The sequence below is a fragment of the Microcebus murinus genome, chromosome X, assembly GCF_040939455.1.
Source record: "Microcebus murinus isolate Inina chromosome X, M.murinus_Inina_mat1.0, whole genome shotgun sequence".
Classification (NCBI taxonomy): domain Eukaryota; kingdom Metazoa; phylum Chordata; class Mammalia; order Primates; family Cheirogaleidae; genus Microcebus; species Microcebus murinus.
Genome location: NC_134136.1, coordinates 46,628,549 through 46,645,609, shown reverse-complemented (window position 1 = coordinate 46,645,609; position 17,061 = coordinate 46,628,549). Strand labels below are relative to the sequence as shown.

General features: G+C 42.0%; 2 protein-coding genes across 2 annotated transcripts in view; both read right to left on the bottom strand.

Annotated features, from left to right (window-relative positions):
- RPL39 (ribosomal protein L39) overlaps positions 1–17,061 on the bottom strand; it is a 362,820-nt gene that overhangs the window by 125,554 nt on the left and 220,205 nt on the right. The gene's annotated exons all lie outside the window — the stretch shown is intronic.
- Positions 8,500–10,222, bottom strand: LOC105857320 (homeobox protein ESX1-like). Its single transcript, XM_012739631.3, has 3 exons — positions 10,030–10,222; positions 9,478–9,814; positions 8,500–8,854 (listed from the first exon to the last, which is right to left on the bottom strand). Exons 1-3 carry the CDS (start codon positions 10,109–10,111, stop codon positions 8,764–8,766), a joined length of 510 nt encoding a protein of 169 aa, XP_012595085.1. The 5' UTR covers positions 10,112–10,222; the 3' UTR covers positions 8,500–8,763.

Genomic DNA, 17,061 nt, shown 5'->3' with positions numbered 1-17,061 from the left:
AAATGTCAAGGGAGTCTTAATAGAGTTATTCAAAACACCATTTGTTTGTTGCCTATGGATTACGGTTTTCTCATGGTTGTCAGGGGAAGGAATGATGAGAAAGGAGCAGAGTAAGGTGAATGGACCTTGATTTCTGGCCGTGGCTTTGGTTGCTACTCTTGGACAACCACTTCATGACTATGGATTCTCTTTCCGCATCTCCTCATATCCCTATAACTACCAGGCTCCAGGCTGGTGTTCAGCCTTCTTGCTTCTTGTTTGGAATTAATGGACTGAACACTTTTTAAAGCTGAGGGTTAAGTGGAGTTTTGAGACTATAGAATGCACTCAACTAGTGGAAGGACAGATTTGGCCATAGAGACCTCAAATTCTAAGTCTCTCTGTTAAATAAATAGCTGAAGAACCAATTTAACATCTTTCAATATTTTTGACTCCCTGTTGTAGTTGAAGTTTTGATGTAGTAGGTGAGCCCATAGAATTCACTGGACATTCTTGGAAATTTCTTCTGATTAAAATGAAGAAATAGGACCATCCTGCATGCTCCTTGGGGTGTTGGGCTTGGGGACCTAGGCCAGGGCAGGGCCAATCATTTTGTAAGATGCTCCCTGCCAGTCCTGATTTTTCCTCCTTACTAATGAATATTTTATTTTGTTAACACCTGTTATCAGTTGAGTTAAAAGGAGAGTAGGTGAGAGAGAAAAAGAGAAAAGACAGCCTTACTGCTTGACCTTGTGATGGGGGCTGTAGAAGGAGATGTTAGAAATTCTTTTGCATATGAACATGAGTTCTGCTTTTCTTTCCTGTATAAAGCCCAGATGACCAGAGCCATCATCTTGACTCCCACTGGCAAACACTCAGGAAGTACCCCATTGCCAGCACCCCCTCACCACACAGCTCCCTAAACCTCAACATCTCTGGGCCCAGCCATTGCCTCGGATTTCTTTCTCCCTTAGGTGTCCCCAACCTCCTTTTCCACTGCTGTTTTAAAAACATCTTTTGTTTCATCCTTTGTTTTCCTTGTTCAAGGGGGAAATGGACAGAGATTATTCATTGCCTCCATTTTTTTCCCTAAACCCCAAATTCTTGGGCCTGGAATAGGAGAAAGTCATGCTCCAAATCTTCAGGTCTCATAGTGGCCTAAATTTTATCAGGGGACTGTGCTTTGAATGGGTCTAGGCATATCAATCATGCTGCCCATGCCTGAATGCCACCACTTTACAATCTTGTGTTCCTTGATTATGAAAGCCAGAGTGTGTGTGAGAGGTATCTTTTGTATTCCTAGAGTCTAAAACATTGGCATGTAAATGTTGGGAATTCAGGCATTCACCAAAATATCTACCCTTTGCATGGGAGGGATACAGCCTATTAGTGTGCAGTTGAAAATTAAATTTCCTTTATATCATTGCACCCAGGGTCCCTGCCCCATAGTTCTGTGCTGATATCTGAGGAGCATGTATCACATTGATTGAGGCAAACCATAAATTACAAAAGTGAATACTAATTGCATAATGACAGTTTCTAAGCTATTAGCCTGTTTTCCCGTTGATTCAGCACAAGCACAGAGCTGGTTTTTACTCATGGGTTGTACTGCCAGTTGGAAGACTTGGCTTTGCAGAGAGATTGGGGAAAATGAGGGCTGTTGTAGAGGAAGCACACTCAACCTTTTGTGAGGAGGCTACAAATTGCATTAACCTCTCAAGTCCTAAAAGTGTGGAAACCAGGATACGGAATACCTTCAAGGGAGGTTGCTTACTTTTCCTAGAGGTATAATGACCCAGTGCTGAGGCTTGAGTGGGAACCTTGAGTCTTTAGCTCTTTGAAGGAGAGTTCTGTGCAGGATGGAGGTGGTCAGTGCTGAGAAGCTGAACCTGGGCTGGTATGCACTGCCCATAAAGTCCAGAGCCCAAGGGAAGGCCTGGTCACTAAGAGAATGGTCTTCTCTGGGTTGCACTCTATGTGTTTTCTTGGGGACGCTACTCTACTGCTCTGGGCCTGTGCCCTAAATCTGTACCATGAAGGGACAATGATTCACTCTTCTTGGGACACCCTACTGCCTTGGCCTAATGGGATGAAGTAAAAAGAAAGTCTCAAATAAATCCCAAAATAAAAGTGATATCATACAGCATTCTTAGGATGAGGGGTATGTAGTGAGGGTTATATTATCATAGCATTGTAGCAACTGACTCCAGCTGACTCCAGAGGGTGTCCACTGAAAGTTTTCTTTTTAGAGGCAGTCTGGCTATGTTCCCCAGGCTGGCCTCAAACTTCTAGGGTCAAATGATCCTCCTACCTCAGCCTCTAGAGTAGCTGGACTACAGGTGTGTGCCACTGCCCCTGGCTTTTCAAAGTTTTTAAAACTCCAGTCTGCCCTGGGCTACAGGAAGTCAAATGAGACCTAGTTGGGCTTAACAATCAGGAAGTCCAGTAAAGGGTTCTATTTAAGCCCCATCATTTCACTTCTAGGATTCCAACATTTCTTAGAGGAATCACCTCAGTACCAAATGACTGCATGGTAAAATAGTACAACCATATGTGTGCTCAGAGCGTGTGCAATTGCAATCATAACACCCCATGATTAGAATTCAGGCAAATGTATTTTTGTCCTTTTGAAAACAACTCATAACAAACGCCATTCCCCTACTTCATATGCATTTATAGTAAATCTTCTCTTTATTTAAAAAGTCACTTTCACACCTGTCTTGAAAGAGACCTGTGTTTCTTTGATGTGAAACGACTCTAGAAACCTTAGAAAGCAAAACCCAGAATTTTTAGATTACAATAAAATGCCAAAGCTACTGGACTGCTCCTGAGATTGTGTTTATAACTTTTCAGCCAAAACTAACAACTATAAAGACCATCTATCTTGGATCAACTTATTTGCTGGTAGTCAGTGTTAATGACTTTTTTTTATAAATCAGTTTTTTACTTATGATAATTAATTTCTGATTTTTGCCTTTGAAATATGTAAAGTATATCTTAAAACAAATGCTTTTTTTGTGGGATTAATTTTATTATTAGAAGATCTTTATTTTAAAACTTAAACTGAGTGGAAATTATTCTCTACAGCAACATTTTGAATATTTCCTCTGACTCATGCCTTAATTTTTCTGGAACTTGGAAGAATTAGAGATGCATGAAAAATAGTATATATGTCTCTTAAAGACCCCATCAATTAGAGAAAGGGTATTCACTATTCTTTTCCCAGGTAGTCTGAGCATGAAAAAAGAATGTTCTTTGTTAGTGTGTGTCAAATTGCATATTAGTGTTAACTGCAAGATTTGTGGGGAATATTTGTCTGGCTTTCAGTCTCAGTGTGGCAAAACCATGTGATCAACTGTGACAAGAGACTAGAAGTGGTCAGAACTCAGTCTGATAGTGTCTTGTGGCTTTTATTGTATAGAGCCTGTACTTCTATTTTGATGGTACTTAAAGCATTGAAGAAGCTGATGTTTGAAAAGAACAGGTGTCAGCCAGGCGCAGTGGGCAGTGGCTCACGCCTGTAATCCTAGCACTCTGGGAGGCCGAGGGGGGCGGATCGCTCAAGGTCAGGAGTTCAAAACCAGCCTGAGCAAGAGCGAGACCACCCAGTCTCCACTAAAAAAAAAAAAAAGAAATTAATTGGACAACTAAAAATATATATAGAAAAAATTAGCCGGGCATGGTGGACATGCCTGTAGTCCCAGCTACTCGGGAGGCTGAGACAGAAGGATCACTTGAGCCCAGGAGTTGGCGGTTGCTGTGAGCTAGGCTGACGCCACAGCACTCACTCTAGCCTGGGCAACAGAGTGAGACTCTGTCTCAAAAATAAATAAATAAATAAATAAATAGCTCTAAAAGAATAGAATTGTCTAAAATAAATAAAAAAAACAGTTGTCAACATTGGGAGTGCTTTCACAATCATCTGATCAGGATGGCAATGGGCACACACAGGTGTATTACTGGATGTTACTCACTTCCACCAGGGGCTAGGGCCGCTAGATAGCAATAACCTCTCCTCTGCACAGAAGTCCCGCATTACATGCAACTGCTTTGCTGATGTTTAACACCCACGCGTGTGAAGGTCAGAAAGAAAACAGGAGAGGGGTGAAAATAGTGGACAACACAGCAAAAAAACACATGCTTTCCCAAGAAATCAGAGCCTCTATTTATGCTGGAAATATATAAGTGCTATGAAACTGGTCTTTGGATTAACCTCTAGGAGAGGAAATTCTCATGTAACCATGGCACCTTATCTTAGCAATCACTTCATAATGCAACCTTGGTGTTCACAATTAACCACTTATTTATTTATTTGTTTATTTAAGAAACAAGGTCTCAGTCTGTCACCCAGGCAGCAGTACAGTGGCATGATCATAGCTCACTGTGACCTTGAACTCCTGAGCTCAAGTGATCTTCCTGTCAGCTTCCCAAGTAGCTGAGACTATAGGCACACACCATCATGCCAGCTACTTTTTAAAGTTTTTGTAGAGATAGGGTCTTGCTATGTTGCCCAGGCTGACCTCAAACTTCTGGCCTCCTGCCTCCACCTCTAAGAGTGCTGGGATTCTAGGCATGAGCCACCATACCGGGCCATAATTAACCACTTTTTTTTTTTTTTTTGAGACAGTGTCTCGCTTTGTTGCCTAGGCTAGAGTGAGTGCCATGGCGTCAGCCTAGCTCACAGCAACCTCAAACTCCTGGGCTCAAACAATCCTTCTGCCTCAGCCTCCCAAGTAGCTGGGACTACAGGCATGTGCCACCATGCCCGGCTAATTTTTTCTATATATATTAGTTGGCCAATTAATTTCTTTCTATTTATAGTAGAGACGGGGTCTCACTCTTGCTCAGGCTGGTTTCGAACTCCTGACCTTGAGCAATCCGCCCGCCTCGGCCTCCCAGAGAGCTAGGATTACAGGCGTGAGCCACCGCGCCCGGCCAATTAACCACTTTTAACAGCAAACTACCTTAAAGAAGCCTTGAATTGCTAGAGATTGCTCAAAAACAAAGGTTGTACTGTGAAGAACTTAATGATTTTTAAAAAGTGGGCCTGGCCTCCTTAGTCACCCCCATTTTTGTTCTTGTTTTCTACTCTGGCAGTTTCACATGAAGAAGACAGCACAAATAAATAATCACCTCTTTCCAGTGACCGATTAGTCTGGATCACTGCTCAGGGGACCATCTCCTTCTTGCTTCAAGTGGTACTAAACCAAAAGATCCCTTTTCATGTTTAGTTAGCAGGAATTGGGGTTCTCTCGAGGATGAGGAAAGCAACAAAATACATTTGAAAGTGTGATTATTTTAAGTTTGGGAAGGTACAATAGGCTCCCCTAGCCTGAGGATGGGGGAGAAGAGAAGAGCCTCACTCTGGCTTTGACGGAGTCTCCTCATATGTTTCTTTTGAAGCCGAAGGACCTTTGGGCCAAAATGGCTCCTATTCCCCTATGTCCTCTACAAAAATGGAGGGCAGTAAACAGAATTCCCATAAAACCCTGTGAGTAGCCTCTTATGAAGTTTCTCTTGGAGTTCAGGTTGGGCCTGAATGTTCATATTAGCATGGATGAGGCTCTGTTGTGCCTGGAAACACAGTTCTCTCATCCCACCTTGTCTTGCACATGTATGTGGTCCCAAAGGGCGAGGGTGACCATGGAGTGATGGTGAGCAGGGGAGAAAAAGTGTGGGTCAGCATAAACACACCAAGGATACTTGGAAAACTTCTGTGATGTGCACAGGCCTATTGAGGGTGATTCTGGGATGTCACCTCAAGAGGCCTCCTTGCCATTCATTTTGACTGTCATTCCCTTAGAAATTCCCATCCATTACCATTAAGCCCATTTCAGGCACAAAACCAAGCATACTGAGAATTCACCTCTTTACTGAAAAATACAAAAACAAACCCCACCAAAAAAAAAATAATGCACTTTGTTGGTTCATTCAATTCATGTAACAGGCATTTGGTGAACTGCTTTAGATGTTGTGCTATGCACAATTAGAATCTGGAAGAAAAACCCTTTGGAAAAACTGACATAAAGGCCCAATATTAGAAAATGGAGACTACAAAATGACTACTGATCATCCCTTCCAAGGCCAGGCCAAAGGAAGGCAAGGGCAGAGGAGGCATGGGTAGTATACGTGGCCCGGGCACAGTGGCTCCAGAAGAAACCATCTCCAATCAGGCTCCAGAACAAGGATGGCATTATAGGACCCATCCAAGATTATGCCTTACTGGGTGTCCCAGGGTGTGGTGGAGGCATATTTCTGAACCTTAATGCCCTCTGACGTCTCCTCCACTTGACCCTCCTATTAGTAAACCAAACTTTCAAGTAGAGGAAAAAAGGGGTTGGTTTAGTATATCAAATGATTAATGTCATAAGAAAAAGAAAACCCACAACATGCACCTCTTTATGCCATTGAGATTTTAAACTCCACTGGGAGAAGCTATTTCCTTATTGGTAAAATATCTTAGGAAAGTTAACGCTGCACCCCCTTCCTTTCAGTTCAGTTTTGGACTAGGCTTATTGCTTTGTCTCTCTCTTCCCATTTTTAATATTCCTTAAGGGTTTTTTTCCAGATCTTGGATGCAAATCTAGCTGACAAATTGTACTCGGTCCCTGCTGTTGATGCTGTGCCTGGTAACAGGGTGGAGAAATGTTGGTACCCTGACAATGGTCCATCGGGTGTCCGGCCGCCTCTGCTCACTCCGCATTAAAGACAGTGTCACCCTGGTTGTGGGGAAACTTGTGCAAGGTATAAGATGTGCCCCATTTAAAGTCATACTGAGAGGAACGGCCCCTCATTTGGAAAGCCCGTCTTCAGTCTGAAGTAACTAATCAATGGGAGCAGGGTAGATAGTTAACCTGGTTTCCTCAAGGATATCTAAGGAGCCATTTACCCTCTGAAACCCCTTGCGAGTTATAATGAGGTCTGACAAGCAGGGCTTGGTAAGGAGGTAAGGAGGGACCCCAGAAAGTTTGTGGCTTGTCTAGCTGGGATAGGAGAGTTGCTGATGCCCTGGATACTGCCTTAATATTTTAGCTTGTAAAGGAAACTTTAGCTAAACCAGGTCCAGGCACGGTGGCTCACACCTGTAATCCTAGCACTCTGGGAGGCCGAGGCAGTTCAAAACCAGCTCTGAGCAAGAGTGAGACCCCATCTCTACTAAAAATAGGAAGAAATTAATTGACCGACTAAAAATATACATACAAAAATTAGCCAGGCATGGTGGCACATGTCTGTAGTCCCAGCTACTCAGGAGGCTGAGGCAGTAGGATCGCTTTAGCCCAGGAGTTTGAAGTTGCTGTGAGCTAGGTTGATGCCACGGCACTCTAGTCTGGGCAACAGACTGACACTCTGACTCAGAAGAAAAAAAAAAAAAAACAGGTCCAAATTCAGCACCATTAGATCTGCAGCTCCTTTTCCTCACTGTACTCACACACACACTGAGGAGCAAAGCTAATAAACCCAACCTGGATTTTGTTTTTGAAAAATACTCTTAAATTGTTTTTTTAATTTCAGCATATTATGGGGGTACAAACGTTAAGGTTACATACATTGCCTTTGCCTCCCTGTGCCCCTCGAGTCAGAGTTTCAAGCGTGTACATCCCCCAGACAGTGCACATCACACTCACTATGTGAAAAATACTCTCTTAATACAACTTATGGTTTTCTATGGTCTCAAATAATAATATTTTGAGTCCATGACCTACAAATTAGTCACCACTGCCTGAGCAAATGAAAAAGTATTTCAAATTAACACAAGTAAGAATCTGGTCTGAACTGAGAGCCTCCACCCACTACCTAACAAATTTCACAAAACCCACCTCTTCAAAATAGTACCACCAAAAAAAGAAAAAAGAAAAAAAAATTTAGATTTTTGTCAGAAATTCCTCAGAATTTGTCAAGAATTTTTGTCAGAAATTCCTCAAGAGAAAATGTTCACTCATGAAATTCAATTTGTGCCATATCTTCAAGGTATATATTTGAGTGTAAGCAATTCTTATTTAACCTTTTCACCCTTCTTAGGTCAGTGGAACTTTATTCAAAATTGTTCTTGTGTGTCTCAATTTTTAGACAAATTCCCAGTTTGCAAACTCCTCCCCACTGTAAAGTGAATGTATTAGCAATATTTTCAGGCTAACACATCAAAGTATTACAGAAAGTTAGGGCTGCTACTATCTACACAGCTTTACCACAGACTGAAAAAAACAAAAACAAAACAGAAGAACCAGACACTTGGAGTTTTAAAATATCTCCTCCCATCACTCTCAGTGTACCTAAACATACAGTAATTGCACCTGTAGTGTGTTCTATGTGTATGAATTATTTATTCCCCTATCCCAATGCTTGAATATTTATAAATTCACTAATTTAGCTAAGAGCATATGCCTGGCTTAAATATTTTCAGTAATTGAATACAGTTGAAATCTCTTGTAAACCAGCTCCTTGGTGCATTATTTTGCATACTTCCCAGGTCAGATCGAGCCCCAATAGACTCCACACAGAAATGTTCCTTAAAGGATACCATTGTTAGAAGCAGTTAAACTTTATTTGTATTTAATCTTGTACAGAGAATAGGGGTAAACGGCAGTTTGGTTCTTTTTCTTTTTATGTTTCCATTAGAAAATCACATTCCCCCTGGTAATGGGAAATTTCCCATAAGCTGGGGTTTGCTTATCCCATTTTCACCCCCAAAACTTCAAAGCTTATTTGCCAAACATGGAAAAGTTAACAAAAACACACCAACTTGAGAACGTCTAGGACACAGCTGGTCAATTCTTGAAGCAGGATTTAGAGTGGCTGTCCTGGCTTGTTGCCTTTTTCAGGATTACTGACTTGCTCGCTAGCTTCGGTCACATCCACGCGTAATTTCAGCTCCTTTCTGAGGGGAGAAAACCGCAAAAGTTCAGGATTTGGAGTTGTCGATGAAAAAAATACACGGAAGCACATTTCATACTTGTTTTAAAATTTCTACCCTTCCAACCGCCCCAACACATTTTTCTGTAGTCCCTAGCTCCAGGCTTGCTTTAGGGATGATTTTCCTTTGTGTGCAGAATTTAAGGGGGGGAGGCGCTAAAAAACTCAGGATTCAAGACGAATAATTTTTCACGCAGTATTAAAAAAATAAAGACCAATGAAAAAATCCATCATGACCAAATTATCAAAATTTTAAATAAAGGCAGGATCTGACCATGTATGCCTCTTTCTCCTCACCTTGATGTATATCCTGATTCCAACAAAACGTTATTTACAAAAACAGGAGTGCGGCCAAAGTTTCCTGACTTTTTTCATTTATGTACCGCGTGGGGAATACCTTGATGCCCGTAGGCATCGCCCGCACTTCAGAGCTCAAGGGGGGGGGGGCGGACTCTAGCGACCCTGAGCTCCCTACATAGGTTTTGATTCTGAAGGGGAGGGAAGGAGACTGGAAGGAGAGAGCCCAAAGCGTCCCGGGACAAGCCCTACCGTCCCGGAGAACCCCCGCCATAAGAGCAAGCGGCTTACCCTGCGAACACGTCGGGGTATTGACCGCGTTGGAAAACGTTCTCCAGTTCCTGCAGTTGCAGCCGCCTGAAGGTTTTGAGGTAGAAGCGATGCTGCCTGTCCTGGGGCTGCAGACCCTCGGCGGCCTCCTGGGCAGCCTCCTGGGTGGGCTCCTGGTCGCCGCCGCCGCCGCCACCGCCGCCGCACTTCTGGGTCTCGTCGTCGAAGGGGTCTGGAGCTTCCGCGCCAACTTGGCTTTCTTCTCCTGCTGCTGCTGCGCCCTGCTCCGGGTCGGATCCTATTTTCTCCTCGTCGTCTCCTCCCGCTTCAGTCACCGAGGTCGCCATAGCCTTCACATCTGGAAAGGGAGAAAACCAAAAAGAAAGAGAGAGAGAGAGAGAGATCAGGTTCCCAGAGATCGAGCCCAGAGCACGCGGGCAGAGAGCGGCCAGGGCCGGCGACCTGAGGAGCGGCGGCGGCGGCCGCACAGAAGCGGCGCGTCCGCTCGCCTCTCTGAGGGAAAGTTCGTTTCTTGGAGTTCGCTAAAGCACCTGCCCGGAGCCAGGCACTGACCATGCAGTTCTTCCTGGAGCTCATCGACCCCCAGGCTGCGGTAGCCGGTATCCTCGTGGCTGCACCCGGGCGGAGAATCCATGCTCTTGAGTGCCGTGGACGACGCCGTGAGCTTCTGCCGTCTCTGTGCCGGGGTCTGGGGGTGGGGGTTTATATAGCGCGCGTCTGCCTCAGGTTCAACGTCTACGCCCTCGTGGTTAGACGACTGTTACTCCAGTCGCCTCCAGTTGTGGCGTGTGTGCTGGGTTGGACCTGCTGCGTGGCGCACGCTGCCAGGGCGTGGCGGTACAGCGGGGGGGGGGGGCGGGGGGGTGCTTGTAGCGGGGGCTCTGGTAGCGGGTGTTTGTGTGGGGGGAACCCCAGCTAAATCCTGCAGTTTAGCTGACTACTCCCAACTCGGGCAGGGTCACTGTTGAGGAAGGGGGCTGTGCAGGACTGCACAAGCCGATTTAAGGCAGGGAAAGAGACGGAGGAGCGAGTCTCACTCTAGCCCCCGGAGCCCTTGGAGAAAATGTTTGGAGAGCATCTCTCCGCCGAGTCCTCGATGCACGCTAGCTGGCATATGTGTGTGTGAGAGAGAGAACACGCTCAGCCCTCAGCAGCACCACTGTCCCCTCTGGGAAGTTGGTAACTCATGGATGGGACTTTCTGGTTCTGTCCTATTCGCACCCAAAGTCTGTGAATCTTGCTGTTATTAAGATGAAATTATTAGGTAGGAGACTACATGCTAGGGTTTTGCAGCAATGCACTTTAGGGGGTCTGGGGAGCGGGAGCTTGGGGCTGGGTTTGCGCAGCACTCTGGGTGCTGAGATGCAAGCTGCAAGAAACCCAACATCCCCTTGCGAAAGCTCCAAGTACAGCACATCTGAGTACGAGGGAAGAACCCTGCCCCTTGTTTATTGCATCTGAGAATGGTTGCACTGCTTGTGGCCCTTCCTTTGGCTCTGGACGTGACCGTGGAGCATGTGACGTCTGCTCCACTCCGTTCCGCTACCGTGCCTCAGGCTGCAGGCACTCTAGAGAAGCGCGCGTGTTCCCGGTCTGGGCAGGAGTTGTGGACTTGGATTAGTTCCCGCCTTCCCCTCCACCTCTGTCTTTTCTCACCCTTTTTCTAGAACTGTCTGAGGCCTCGTTCGTTCCGCACTGATAAATGTCAAATACAAAAAGAGCCAGGGCAGATTGGGAGCCCTATGTTTCTCCCTTCAAGAAGCGTGCCTCCCTGGCGCGGCGCCGCGAGGCGGCTTACCCCTGTAGTCAAAGCACTCTACGAGGCGGGAGGATCATTTGAGGTCATGAGTTTGAGACCAGCCTGGGCAGGAGCGAGAACCCATCTCTATAAAAAAAAAAAAAAAAAAAAAAAAAGAAAAAATGAGCCCGGCGTCGTGGTGCGTGCCTTGTAGTCTCAGCTACTGGGGAGGCTGAGGCAAGAGGTTCACTTGAGCCCAGGAGTTTAGGGTTGCTGTGAGAGTTACGATGAGGCCACTGCACTCTAGCCCAGGCGACACAGCGATCCTGTCTCAAAAAAAAAAAAAAAAAAAAAAAGGAAATGTACCTCAGGACCAGTTAGTATCCTAATATTGAGAATTGCTCCTAATAATTGGCCCTATGCCTGAGAATGTACATTATCCTATTTTTTTCTTTTACTTTTTAAAAATTTTAATCTGTTTTTTTTTTTTAGTCTTAGAAAACTGATGCATACAGGACATTATTTTTACCTTCGTAAAAGGACTATTTTTACCTTCGTAACCACCATTGCCACCAGACCCATTTATTAATAATAAAAGAAACTAAACCACTTTCACAGGCCCCTAAAAGTATGGTGGACTCCACTCATTTTGTCCACTGTACCTAACAGATAAGTGTCTCCTGCCTTGTGTTCCCAGAGGGTGGGTAGGAAACCAGCTACAGGGTTGTTGGCTGACAAATTCACTCTAAAAACGCTGTCAAGGAATTTCACCCCCATAGCCTCTCGCTGACTTAACCAAGACATCTCCTTCTCAGGCTGGCTCTTGCTGGGATCTGCTGGTCTCCTTCTCTTGTTGCTAGATTCTCTGTGATGAATTTGGCCTGGGGTCAGTTATTAAGTGAGAGTCCTACAATAGTCTCTCGGTGTGCATTAACCTAGCTAGGACATATGTCAAAATTTGAGTCATGTGGTCTCTCACCTCTGATATTTCCATGATTTACTCCAGTGTTTTCTAAACGTCAATCATTCCTGTGCCCCTTTTGGTGAATGTTGTCTATGTGGGCAGCAGCCAAGGTAGTATTTATTTAATATTTTTAGTTGATTCATTCTTGAAAATGTTACATATCTAATTGAGCCTCATCCACGTAAAAATAGGTTAGATGTCCCAGATTTCTAAGGGTAGGGACCCTGGAGCCACATAGCTGGCATCTGCATCACCACTTTGCTTGTCATTTGCTAGCTAGCTAACCTGGTGAGTTGCTTTTTCTTGTGCTTCAATTTTCTCATCTGTAAAATGGGATAATAATAGTACCTACTTCATGGGGTTGTGAAGATTGAGATGACAATAACAGTAGCTTACACTTAGCTGGTTCTTACTGTGTTCCAAGCAATGATCTAAGTGATTTGCTTATATTAACACATTTAATCCTCTTAACAACACTATGGATATAAATGTACTATTATTGTCATTTTACAGGTGATGTTATTGAATCACAGAGATGTTAAGTAACCTGTTCTAAGTCACTCATTTGGGAAATGTTCAGAGCTGGGATTTGAACCTGTCTTCTAAATACTGTCCTTGACACAGAGAATGTGCTCAATAACATTTGCTATTATGCTGTATGCTATTATTATTGCTCTTTTGTAATTAGTTAACTAGACATAACTAGAGATAAAAGTACCTTTCAGTTCAAAATTCTCTTTACTTGTTTGACTTTCAAGTTAGTGCCATAGGTATCTAGTCGTACCTTGGTCACTAGTAACCAAAGGATAAATGGTGATATCCAGAACAAATTTAAACCAGGATGCTGGAGAAAAGTAATTGAATTTAGGAAGTTGAATAAACATTCTTCTCAACACTACATTCTTGTCTATTACTGGAATAATGAGTTAGTACTATAGATAACTGCCTGAACACAGGAAATTAATTGGTGATAACTAGAGATGTAGATGAATCCTTAGAGTGGAGAACACGTTCTTCTCATAGCCAGCTTCTTATTTCTTGTTAGCATAATGAGTTAGTTCTATATAACTGGAGTACATAGGTAACTACTGAACTGGAAGATAACTAGAAAAATTCAGAGAAGCCAGGGACCTGGAAAGCAATCATCAACAAATATAAATTCTCTTTCCTTAATAAAATGAGTTTGTATTATAGATATTTAGTGGTATCTAGGTTGACAGAAAATTTGAGTTAAGTAAAAATAATTAGGAAAAATATTTGAAGCTATTAACTTGAAAAATCATGGTTTACCATTCTACTTCCTCTTTCTTGTTATAATAATGAGCTTATACTATAGATAGCTGGTGATAGCTACTCAATTAGGTAGCTAGAGGTAACTAAAGATAATTAGAACACATATTTGAAATCAAAATTGATAAGTACAGTTTTATATTATATATTCTTATTCCTTGTTGGGATTTTGCCTTAGAACTATAGGTAAGTAGTGATACCTTGACAAATTAGATAGCTACGAATAACTGGAGATAGCTAAAATGACTAACATAAACCAGGAAGCCCAGAAGCATTCTTCTCAATTCTGACATCATATTTCTTGTTGGTATAATGTGTTAATACAATACATGAATCATAGTACCTAGACGAAAATAATCTATAGATAGCTTGTGATAACCAGAATAATTAGTTGAATTCAGAAAGATGAAAATATATTCTCAATTCTACCTTATATTTTTTGTTGGAATAAGGAGTTAATACTACAGAAAACTGGCTGAACACGGTGGCTCACGCCTATAATCCTAGCACTCTGGGAGGCCGAGGCGGGTGGATCGCTTGAGGTCAGGAGTTTGAAACCAAGAGCGAGACCCTGTCTCTACTAAAAATAGAGATAAATTAATTTACCAACTAAAAATATATGTATAAAAAATTAGCCGGGCAGGTTGGTGCATGCCTGTCGTCCCAGCTACTCAGGAGGCTGAGGCAGAAGGATCACTTGAGCCCAGGAGTTTGAGGTTGCTGTGAGCTAGGCTGATGCCATGGCACTCACTCTAGTCTGGGCAACAAAATGAGACTCAGTCTCAAAAAAAAGTACTGCAGAAAACTGGGTATCTAGAGAAATAGTTAACTAGAAATAAGTAGAGATAAATAGCAAAATACATAGGAGCCCCAAATCTGAAAAACGCATTTTTCTCAAATCTAACTTTTTTTTCTTTTTCTTTTCTCTTTCCTCCTCTCCTCTCCTCTCCTCCCCTCCCCTCCCCTCCCCTCCCCTCCCCTCCCCTCCCCTCCCCTCTCCTCTCCTCTCCTCTCCTCTCCTCTCCTCTCCTCTCCTCTCCTCTCCTCTCCTCTCCTCCCCTCCCCTCCCCTCCACTCCCCTCCTCTCCCCTCTCCTTTCCTCTCCTCTTTTCTTTTCTTTTCTTTCTTTTTTTTTTTTTTTGACAAGGTCTCACTGTGTCACCCTGGCTAGAGTGTAGAGTACAGTGGCATGATCACAGCTCACCCACAACCTCCAACTCCTGGGCTCAAGCAATCCTCCTGCCTCAGTCTTCCAGGTAGCTGGGACTATAGGTGCACACCACCACATCCAGCTAATTTTTCTATTTTATTTTTGTAGAGATGGGGTCTCAATCTTGCTCAGGCTCACATCTAAATTCTTACTATAGTGGAATACTGAGTGGGTAGTGTGGTTATCTAGTGTTATGTATGTAATTAGTTAAATAAAGGTAACTAGAAATTACCAGAATGAATATTTGACACCAAGAAGTTAATAAATACTTTATTCTCACTTCTAAATTTTATTTTAAAAATAATGAGGTAGTAGTATTGATAAGTAATGATTATTTATTTAATTAGAGGGAATTAGATATACTTTGAACAATAATTTGAAGCCAAGAAGCTAAAAAAAAATTCTTCTTAACAATAAATTCAATTGTTGTTACAATCATGTATTAATGCTATAGACAAATATTGGTACCTAGGTTACTAGTTTACTAGGGATAGCGAGAGATAATCAGGAAATTTGTTTGAACTCAGCAGTTAAAAAACTGTTCCTCATCACCCTAATCTTAATCTCATTTTGAAATAAAGATTTAGAACTATGTATAACTAATATTAATAGTAATAGGTTAGCTAGTTAACTACAGATAATTGGTTGAAACTAGAATGTGGAACCATAATCTTAATATGAAATTCTTAATTTTGATTGAAATAATATATCAGTAGTATGGTTAATTAGGACAATCAGTTTACTAGATATCTAGAAAAACTGAATTTAGGATGCTGAAAAACACCCTCTTCCTAATTCTGAATTCTTACTTTTTTTGGAATGTGGATTTAGTAATGTAGAGAACCAGATGAATTTAGATAGAAATGAAATAGAAGTAACCAGACAAAAGCATAACAAATAGTTGAAGCCAGAGGTCATAAAGATTCTTCTTGAATATTAGTCTGAATTCTTGTTGGAATAGGATGTTGGCACCATAGATAAATAGTGGCACCTTGTTTTTACTTACATAGAGATGGCTAAAGATATCTAAAATAAGTAGTTAAGGTTAGGAGCTAAAATAGTATTTTTTTCCACATTGTACATTATTTTTCCTGTTGGATTAATGAGTTAGTACTATAGATGAATAATGGTACTTATGTAACTAATTAACTAAAGAATATTAGAATACCTAATTAAAACCATAAATTGGAAGGCACATCCTTCTCAATCTAACTTCCTTTTTTATTATTTTAATCATTTGTTTAATGTTCCAAAATTCAAGGCACTTTAATTTAAATTTTTAAAAATTAATGACTAATAAAAATAATTTTACCTTTCAAATGCAACTTTATAACAGAAAAATGGAAGAGTGGTAAACAGCTTTCCTTTGGCAAAATCAGTACTTACAACAAAACTAAAGGCTTTATGTACATCTAATTCAGAAAAGAGATAACACCTAAAGACATGGATAAATGGCTTATTTTAATACAGTAAAAGAACTACTTACTGGACATTAGTAATGCAGTTTTCAATATACCATTTAAAATAAACTATCCTTGAAAATAAGATTTTTAAATCCTTCAATATAATTTATCAAATAGCATCTAGTTAACAAGATTTACTTTAAATGTACCAGATAAATATTTACAATCAGCAAAACAATTTGCATCTGAAAGCCTGATGTTTTGATCCACTGATTTTTTTTTTTTTTTTGAGACAGGGTTTTGCTCTGTCGCCTATGCTAGAGTGCAGTGGCATCAATCATAACTCACTGCAACCTTCAACTCCTCCAACTCAAGCAATTCTCTTGCCTGAGCCTCCCAAGGACTACAGGCATGTGCTACCACACTCGAATAATTTTTAATTTTTTTGTAGAAACGGATCTCGTTATTGCCTAGGCTGGTCTCAAACTCCTGGGCTCAAGTGATCCTCCTGCCTCAGCCTCCCAAAGTGCTGGGATTACGGGCGTGAGCCAACTCACCCAGCTGTGAGCCACTGGATTTTAATTTTTTTTCTAAGAATAACAATATAAATAAATCTTTTGGGGCACTCAACATATTAGAAGTAAAACTATCTATGTATAATTATTAGCTTTCAATAATATGGCTCATGGGTGAACACCAGTACAATACTTTAGTACAATACATCTTTTTTTTTTTTTTTTTTTGAGACAAAAGTCTCACTCTGTAGCCCAGGCTAGAGTGCCATGGCATTAGCCTAGCTCACAGCAACCTCAAACTCTTGGGCTCAAGGGATCCTCCTGCCTCAGCCTCCCAAGTAGCTGGGACTACAGGCACATGCCACCGCACCCGGCTAATGTTTTTTCTATTTTTAGTTGTTTGGCTAATTTCTTTCTATTTATAGTAGAGATGGGGTCTCGCACTTGCTCAGGCTAGTCTTGAA